Raw genomic sequence first — 9,554 nt, 5'->3', positions numbered from 1 at the left:
GAGCATCTTCAATAAGTTGTATGCTAAGGTGGTGTTCACCTGCATAGAGGCAAGGCTCAATTCCATGCCTGTGTATCCGAGGAACTGCGCAGCTCCCCCTGCTGGTCGTGAAGGCGTCCCGGCCTCGGCATTGGCTCGCAAGGAGGGAGGGGCGGGGCGCCTCAGGGGGCGGGGCCAGTTCCGGTCCCGTGGCCGGGGAGGGGGTGACGCGGGCGGCGCGTCCAGTGCGCGGGGCCTGCTGCGCAGAGGCAGAGCCGCAGCCCGCCGCCCGCCCGCCCGCGACTCCTCAGGCGGCCCCGCCCTGCCCCGCGCGCCTCAGGTAGGAGGGGGTGGCGCCGCTCTCGGGGGCTGGGCGGGGGGCTCCGCTCCTGCTGCCGCCGCGGGGGGGGGGGGACCGCTGCTGGAGGCCTTGGCCGGGCCGAGGCTGCTCCCTGCCCTCCTTGGCCAGCAGGGCCCCCGCCCCAGGCTCCGTGGCGCCTCCAGGATCCCAATCAAGAGGAAACGCTGGACAGGTCACGTGAGCTGGAGGGGGGGCTTTGCTTGTGGCTGGGCTGACTCACTAAAGCTGCCTCTCTTATTCAGAGGCTCAAAACGACTTTTCTTAACCACAGATGTGGAAACCGCCAGTTGTACAATTTGCAGGGGGAGGAACTGGAGGGATCTCTCTGCAAAGCATTTAGCCATTTCCCCAACCTTCCTTTGTAAAGCTCTTAAGTGGAACAAAAAGTTGTACTTGCGGAAAAGTCTGCAGTTCTCTCAGTACTGCTCTTGCCAGCCGTAGCACTGAGAGCAGATTCAGGCCTTTGCCACACCATCCTGTGCCTGCTGGTGGGGAAGGAAGATCCATGGGATTTCCCCCTAAGCATGAATGGATTCCCTCTGCAATCCACTTTCAGCCTGACCTACCTCACAGGATTATTTTGAAACATTCTCTCCAGCCTCTGAGGCCACCTGGAGCTCCATAGAAATGTGATTGAGATAGAAACCTGCATCATGTGCAGGGAGGGCTCTGTCGAAGATTTGGGATGGGGAAAAATGGAACAAAGGAAGAGACCTTAGGCATGAGCACCACTTCAAAAATGAGGCCACACAGTGTGGAATTCAGAGACCCAAGAAGATATTTGGATGGGGAGAATTTCAGAAACAGATGTTTGTTGTGTGGGCTGCTAGATACAATATGAAGTTTGGGTGCACTGGGTTTGCTTTTGACTCTTGTCTCCTGCTACTGGGTGTTTTGTAATCCTGGCCAGGCTCCCTGGAGCTCAGGGCTGGGTACATGCTTCTCTCCTCACAAGAACCATGTGAGGTGGGCTAAGCTCACAGCCAGAGTTACTACCCAGGGTCACCGTAGTGAGATGTGTGGGTCCCCCCCCAAGCCTGGGCCTCCCAAATCTTAGTCAGACACTCTAGTCACTGCATCACACTGCTTCTCCTGCTGCTTCAAACATTTCTGGGTTAGGCCAGTAACAGAAACATGCAAGGATTAGAGGAAACCACATATGATGCAAAGTAGAGAACTCAGGGGGTTTTTTTAAGAGCTCTGTAGCATGCACAGGCCCACTTCCATTCATCTTTTGCTCTTTCCTATTGATTTCTTATTGAGGTTTTTTACCACAAGCTCTTTAGGCAGAGATTCTACCACAACTACAAAATAGCTGGAACATACCACATTAAAAGCTGTTTCAAACAAGCTTTGTGCATTGGCTAGAAAGGTTAAGAAAGCTACTCCTGCATGAAGCCTTTGATGGACCTCCTCAGGAATTCAGGGAGAGGAGGCACAGAAGGACACAGCTGGGCAAATAGAGGAAGGATTTTTGTTTATTTGTTTTGGACACTTGTGTGGCCAGCCTGTGTTTGGGCTGCACCAATTCAGATTGTGGGTGAGCGCTCACATGATCACTTTGCCTATTTTTGTCTCACTTTGGGGCTGTATATGTTTTGTTAGTCACTCTGTGCTGTGAAAAAGCAGCACATTCTTAAATAAACGGCAGAATTATCCTTTTATCCTAAGCAACAAAAAACAGGGAGGAAGGTTATAACCTGTCCTCCTCTCTGTTAGGCTAACTTTCTGTGTTCAAGATACAGGTTTGCAATCAGGAGCGTTCTCACTGTCCAAACACAGTCTGAAGTAGCCCAGCCCAGTCGGTTTAATGAAAACGTGACTGCAGATAAAATGACCATCTGTGTGGCCCCAACCGGCAAGCAGGAGTAGCAGCAACCTCTCATGCACCCCTCTGCTTCTCCAAGGAGGACCGTGCCAGTTCCCCATCACGCAAGCAGTCTTCCTCCTCCTGTCCTGGCATTGATTGGATCAGAGGGAGACCAGACTGTGCTTGTCGCTTGCAGTGACGTTGCTCTCAGGAGCATTTTGGGCTGCACAGCATTTCTCATACCAGGACAGGGTACTGGGCTGTTTCCGGAAGCAGGTCCCATGCATGTCGTGTCTGAGTCTCTGCCCCATCAAGGGACATCCCAGACAGCCACTTCCCACAGTATTGCTGCAGTGTCGTTTCCTGTGGACTCTTGATATTTCCAAAATTTATTTAGAGTAGATAAGAAAAGGTGGCCGTCTGGGAGAAAACGTGACTTCCCTCTGCCAACAGCTGTTGCACCAGTGAAAGAAGGTTCATGAGGAGAAATGCAGCCTCCAGCTGTGGCACATGACAAAGAGGGTGTGGGAAGTTGTCTCTCGCTGAACATCGGGCCATCCAGACCACACTCTCCAGGCAGAGGAAAGGATTTTCCCAGCAGTTGAGCTTGTTCTGTGGCCTTCTGCATGCCGAGGAGGTTCTCTGTGCTGAATGGGGATGGCTGAACTCCTGGCAGTCTGACTCATGGCCTGTTTGTCCTGTTTGTGGTCAGGCAGCCTGTTTTTCTCTTTGTTGACCAGTTTGTGCATATTCAGCTGATTGCTTCAGTGCCCTCCTACAGAACCCCCAGCTTTTTACATATCTGTTTTCTCAAGCAGTCACATGCAATCTACCGCCCCGCCCCCCGACTCCTTGCTCCATTCCTGTTCCACTTGACAAGCAACAGACCCTTAAGCCCACCAGAAACCTTATCAATCAGTCCTAAATAAATTTTGTGTTTGGGGGAGAACCCCCACCATTCAGTGTTCATCTAAGTAATCCTTAATGATGCTAATGACTGACAACCTGTTTGCATTTTTGCACATGTGCAGTTTTGCAAAAACCTGCCACAAACCTGTTTGGAAAGTGTCTGAGAGATTTGTTGCTGGGCTGAACAGACCCAGCCATCAGCATTATGGCACAGTCAAGCCCAGCAAGTCGAGCCCCTGCAGAGCAAAATGCCCCCCCCCCCACCCCATGACCAAGCCACAGCCCCTCCCTGGCCTGTTAGGAAATGGGCAAGAACTTCTTGCCAAAGGGATTTGATTTGTTTATATTCTGTTAGACTGCACCAGGGACAGGCAGCCTGCCGGGTTTCCTGAGGTTGCCAAGGAAGTGAAAGCAGCATCTAAGCCATGTCTATTCCCTCTAGGCTGCAACTGTTAATTTTGTTGCGATGGAGACTCTATCCCTGGAGCGCCAGATCCAGAGTGTGCAGAGACATGTTGCCTTCCTGAAAAAGGAGCAGATGAGCCTTCTTCATGACCTGCACTTGGAGATCCTTCACTTGCAGAAACACTGCACAGGTCAGTTCCTGATGGCATGCCAGACTCTGCTTTGGCATCTTTCATTGTAAGTGCAGATTTCAGTTCTAACGTCCAGAGAAGTATCCAGCCGTCTGTTGTACAGAGTTATATATTGTCACTCCTTTATTAAAAAATTGAATCATACAAAACAGACAAGTTTACAGTTATAATCAATTCACATCACAAGCATCACATATAACCAGCTATTTTATACAATTTGTTGACAAACTAGTTTTTGTTATACTATATAGTAAAATGTTGTTTGGATCCTGTTACTGTTAGATGGATCTATGACTGACAGCTTGCATCCAAAGAGTGCTTGTGAATGGGTTCCTCATCCTCTTGGAGAGGAGTGACAAGTGGAGTGCCTCAAGGATCTGTCCTGGGACCTGTTTTGTTCAACATCTTTATAAATGATTTGGATGAAGGGATAGAGGGAGTGCGTATTAAATTTGCAGATGATACAAAACTGGGAGGATCACAAATACAATAGAAGACAGAGTCAGGATGCAGGATGATCCTGAAAGGATGGAAAACTGGGCTGAAACCTATAAAATGAACTTTAACAGGAATGAATGTAAAGTTCTGCATTTAGGTAGGAAAAAATCAATGTATAGTTATAGGATGGGGGAGTATGTACAAAAGTATCTAGGGATCTTAGTGGACCATACATTGAACATCAGTCGGGGGGCATGGCATCGGTTGCACTGATGGCGGACGCACATTAGGCAATCTCTCTTCCCCTACTGCCTTTACCGCCAACAAAAACCTTTCCAAGTGACTTTTCATTCCTTCTATTGATGGGGAACCCTTCAGAAACCCACAAGAAGCAATCCCCGGTGAAACCAACAACAGTAAAGGCTTTTTTTTCAAGCCTGACAATGAAATTAAAAAAAAAAACCATCTCAAACCAGAAGAGAAATTAAGATGGCTGCCGCAGCAGGTGAAATGGAAATAAATTGACCTAACCCACCACTCCAAGACATGCAGGACTTATTTGAACATTTTAAAACAGACATGCTGGAGCAAATCAACTGTATGTTCCAATCTGTGAATGAGCAACTTTCCGCCATACAAAATGCTCTCCAAAAAGTTACCGACACAGCGAATGCAGCCTTTGAGAACGCTGTGGCTAACTCTGACAATATCCAATATCTTCAAAAGACTGAAACTTGGGCAAGAGAAAGAATATTAGTCCTTGAACGATGCCTCAACGATCTCTGAAATTTCACGTATTTGAAGAAAAGGTGGATGGTAATCTTGAACTCTCCTCTTTTTTTTCTACTTGGCTAGCAACAATTCTGCAACTGGAGGATGGGGTAGCTCCGGTTATTTTAAAAGCATATAGAATTGGCCCCCCAAACCTTCACAACCAACGCAGCCCGGGTGATGTTTTGGTGGAATTTTTTTGATATCAGAACTAAGAATTCAATTTGGAAGGAGGCCAGAGCGAAAAACGGACTTCCTTATAAAGATGCTAAAATTTCTACCTTCCCGGATTTACCTGCAGAGGTTTTGCAAACCAGCCGTGTCTTGAAGCCAATCACCGTTCGCCTTAATGAAACAGGCATAAAATATCGATGGCTGCCTACAGGCAAAGTAATGGTGCGCCATAACTCTCAGACCCTTCAGGTGGATGATCTTGAGACTGGATATGACTTACTATACGTTCTTAAACTCAACTTAGATACTGACCCTCCACTCAAGATGACAAAACACAAGCTGAATCTCACGTTCACTCCACCTAAATAGAGCAGATTTTACAGCTCAGGACGGCCAGAATTCAAGAAAAAGGAGAAAAAAGGAGACACTTGACTGGCTTTATGCTGTAAACCCCGGTTTTCTCTGTTTCTTTGGTTCTCTTTTTTACAGTGATAACTTTGTTGGCTTAAACAAATACCTTGCTAATACAAAGGCAGTTTATAGGGCAAGGTGCTTGCCTTTAGGCTCTCAGTATGTATGGTAAAGAGCTCATGTTTTTTATATTTTTTCATTTTTTTGAATTGCTCTAAGCTCTTTGAATAATGCAATATGAAACACTTATAGCAAGACGTAGGTCTAGATTCTGGTTTTTCATCAGAAAGTGTTTAGTCTTAAAGAAGACACAATGGCTGTTATTTCTGTTCAGCCTTTCAACTTTTGTTTTTTTAAATGTCAGATCTGATGCCTTTATTTTTTGAGTTCTTACTTTTTTGCACTGGAGTGACTGTGTTTTGAATTGGGGGGGAGGGGGACAGACTTAATTATCACTTTACTGATTTGTTTGCTCTCTTCTTAAAGGGTTTTGCCTGTGGGGGGAGGGGAGAGTTTGGGTTCCTGATCGTGAGTTTACAAGCTATGTTAAAAGTTTTTTATATCTTCTTTCACTTAAAGATATAAGAATATTCAGTAGTCAAGAATTATGGCTAATTAAATTAACTCAAATAAGAGTTATCTTTACTGCATAAAAGTATCCTATATCTTTGCAATTTCTTTTATTCCATTGGTTTGGCAATACTAGTGGTTAAAACCAATTTTATCAAAGTTTTCTGAACTATCACATGCAGCCATTATCGGCAATTTTGAGCCATTGGGCTCTTCCTTAATACTGGCTATAATTGGTGATGATATGATTTTGTTCATTTTATACCTTTTCATTGTATGCTTACGGGAAGGACAGTATTCAGTCAGGCTTGGCCTAGCACGCAGAGTTCTAGCATAACAAACTCCAAGGACTAGGATAGCCAATTGGGGGTTTTTTAATCCCCCTTCCATCTAAGGCAGTGGTCCCCAACCTTTGTGGCACTGGGGACTAGGGACCGGCACCAGGACCGGCTCTGTAAAAGCCGACACCAGCCCGCCAATCGGTGGGGACAACCTCCGCAGCAGCAGCAGGTGACCTGCTGAAGAAATGGCGCCACCCTTACCTCCTCCTTACTTCCTTCCCACACCCAGGAAGGAAGTGGAGAGGAGGCAAGAGTGGTTTTCTCAACTGATCGGCGGGGGGGCGTCGACCCTTAAAGAGCCGGGGAAGGCGCGCTTCTCTGGCCTTAAAATTGTAAAAACAGAGGATGGAGGAGGCACCGCGAGGGGGATAGGGCAGCGAGACTGTGCAGCGGGGGGGGAGGGCGGCTAGGCTGCGCGACCTGATGGCTGACAGGCTGCTGACTGGTAGTGGTCTACAGCCCAGGGGTTGGGGACCCCTGATCTAAGGTCCATAGATCCTAATTTAAATTTTTTGACTATTAATTGTAGAGGACTTAACAATATTGTGAAAAAGAAAATATTTGAATTTGCCCTTTTGAAAAACCTACCTGATATTGTGTGCATCCAGGAGACTCACCTCAGAACCACTTACCAACAGGTTTTTAAAACAAAGAGATTCCCTTACCGATTCCACGCTGGCACTACTAAATCCAGAGGGGTGGCCAGCCTAATCTCAGACAAACACTTTTAAGCTTAGTGATTCATTGTTAAGGCTCTAGAGGGCGCTTTATATTTTTGAAAGAGTTCATAGATAACAAACTCATTACTATAGCTTCCGTTTATGCTCCCAATGATAACCAAATCGCATTCATAACTGAAACTTTTACTCATCTCTCTTTATTTGCTTCTGGAGAACTTATCATAGGAGCCAATCTAAACTATGTTTCAAATTTAAACCTTGATAGATCTCATTTTACAGCCCGTCTCCAAAAGAAATTTAATCCATATACTGAGCTTTATTCCCTCCCTACTTCAGGAATTTAGCCTTACAGATATTTGGAGACAAAATAATCCAAATATTAAAGACTACACTTATTTTTCTGTTAAACATCAAGTGCACACCAGAATTGATTATCTTTTAGGCTCATCAGTCTTGTCCTCTAACAGCATCCGCGCTGAAATCGGCCCCAAACTGTACACAGATCACGCATGGGTCTCATCTTTTAATTGGAATACAAACACTAAAAATCACAAGCAATGGGTTCTAAATTCTTCTATTTTATTAACAGCACACATAAGGAAAGAAATTGAAATTTCTATCACAGAGTACTTCCAGATCAATGACAAAGGGGACGTATCTAATGCATTCCTCTGGGATGCGATGAAATCGGTCCTTTGAGGCAAAATCATCGCTCTTACATCAGCATACAAAAAACAACAAAACAATTTTAAGATCAGAGCTGATCAAAAAAATTCAACACTTAGAAAACCATCACAAAAAACTTAATAGCCCAAAAATTTATAAGAAGCAAATCTCCAAGCGCAAATCACTAGACACTTTGGAACTTTCGAACATCCAAAAAAAAAAAACTATGAAAACAAAACAATTTTTTGCAATCCGCAACTCTTATACTCTTCAAAACTTAGCTTGGAAAGCAAATAAAAACCCAAAAAACACACGTCCTCTTTGTCATTGATCTGGAAGTACTCTGTGATAGAAACAGATTAGAGACCTAGAAGGTAATTCATTAGTTAAAAACGATCAAATTCTTAATCAGTTTTTTTCATTTTACAAATCTTTGTATGCTTCCTCCTTCCCCCAGCCTAATTCCATTAAGTCCTTTTTGCAATCAGTTAAAAATCTCCCCACCCTCCTACAAAATCACAGAGACATTCTTAATGCTTCAATCACTGAACAAGAGGTATTTGATGCAATTAAAAAATTAAAAATGGGAAATCTCCAGGTAATGATGACTTTACAGAAGAATATTATAAATCTTTTTCTCATATCTTCCCTTGCTATTTAACAAGGGTATGCAATGATATTATGAACAAAGGAATCTTACCACCGTCATGGACTGAATCTATTATGATAATGATCCCCAAACCAGGTGAAGACTATACAGATGTTAAATCTTACAGGCCTATTGCACTACTAAACCAAGACTTCAACATTTTCTCTTCATTTTTAGTTTCATGTCTAAACCAATTTATTTTTGCATATATCCACAAGGACCAATCGGGTTTTGTCCCTTCCCGATGCATGACAGATAATATCATAAAATCCTTAAATATAATTAATTATGGTCGGACAGCAAAAATTGATTCAATTCTTTTATCGATCTCGAGAAAGCCTTTGATTCATTAGAAATTGATTATCTACTTAATTTATTACAACTTATGAATTTTGAAAGTCTTTTTGTAACAGTTTCTTCAATTTATAAAAATCCCAGAATAAACATTAAAATTAACAGCCTATTATCTGAACCATTTCCCCCAACCAGAGGAACCCACCAAGGCTGTCCCTTATCCCCCCTCTTATTTATTATAGCCCTGGAACCTTTAGCTCTCTTGATTAGATCCTCTTCCGAAATTGAAGGTGTCTCAATTAAAAGCAAAATTTATAAATTGACGTTATTTACTGACGACACAGTGATTTATCTTACTAAACCTCTTGAATAATTAGCTGCTATCTGTAAGTATTTTGATCTTTTTGGTTGAGTTTCTGGATTAATTTTAAACCATGAAAAATCTGAACTATACCCGATTTATCTTTCTTCAGAGCAAAGGCAGGCAATACAAAAAAAACTACCAGTGGGTCTCTAAGGAATGGCGGCATCTAGGTCTTTTTTATCCCCATTAACTTAAATGAACTACTGAGATGCAACTTGTCCAAAATTCAGTCAAAAGTCAAAAGTTCCGCTCATGGAAAAAACTCAGATGGACATGGCAAAAACGAATTGACCTTATTGGGACTTTTATCCTCCCATTATCTATATTTTTGTTTAAAGCTTTACCATTAGAATGTCCCAAAACCACATTACAAAAAGCTCACAATATGATTAGTAAACTCCTTTGAAATTCTAAACGTTCGAGAATCCAATTCAAAACACTTAGCAAACCCATTTCATAGGATGGCTGTAGTGTTCCAAACATTTTTTATTGCCACAATGCTATTCATTTATCAAATTTACTTAAGATGCTTGACACTCAT

General features: G+C 43.6%; 1 protein-coding gene across 1 annotated transcript in view; it reads left to right on the top strand.

Annotated features, from left to right (window-relative positions):
• The first annotated feature begins 262 nt into the window (after positions 1-262).
• The window catches only part of CCDC92B (coiled-coil domain containing 92B), a 74,419-nt gene continuing 65,127 nt past the window's right edge, over positions 263-9,554 (top strand). Inside the window, exons 1-2 of the mRNA XM_060259482.1 lie at positions 263-319; positions 3,502-3,655. Coding sequence (XP_060115465.1) covers positions 3,526-3,655 — 130 coding nt within the window. The 5' untranslated portion in view covers positions 263-319; positions 3,502-3,525. The remainder of the gene's footprint in view (positions 320-3,501; positions 3,656-9,554) is intronic.

Source organism: Heteronotia binoei, chromosome 18, assembly GCF_032191835.1.
Source record: "Heteronotia binoei isolate CCM8104 ecotype False Entrance Well chromosome 18, APGP_CSIRO_Hbin_v1, whole genome shotgun sequence".
Taxonomy (NCBI): Eukaryota; Metazoa; Chordata; class Lepidosauria; order Squamata; family Gekkonidae; genus Heteronotia; species Heteronotia binoei.
The sequence above is the reverse complement of the archived record's forward strand: the minus strand, read 5'-3'. Positions and strand labels throughout refer to the sequence as shown.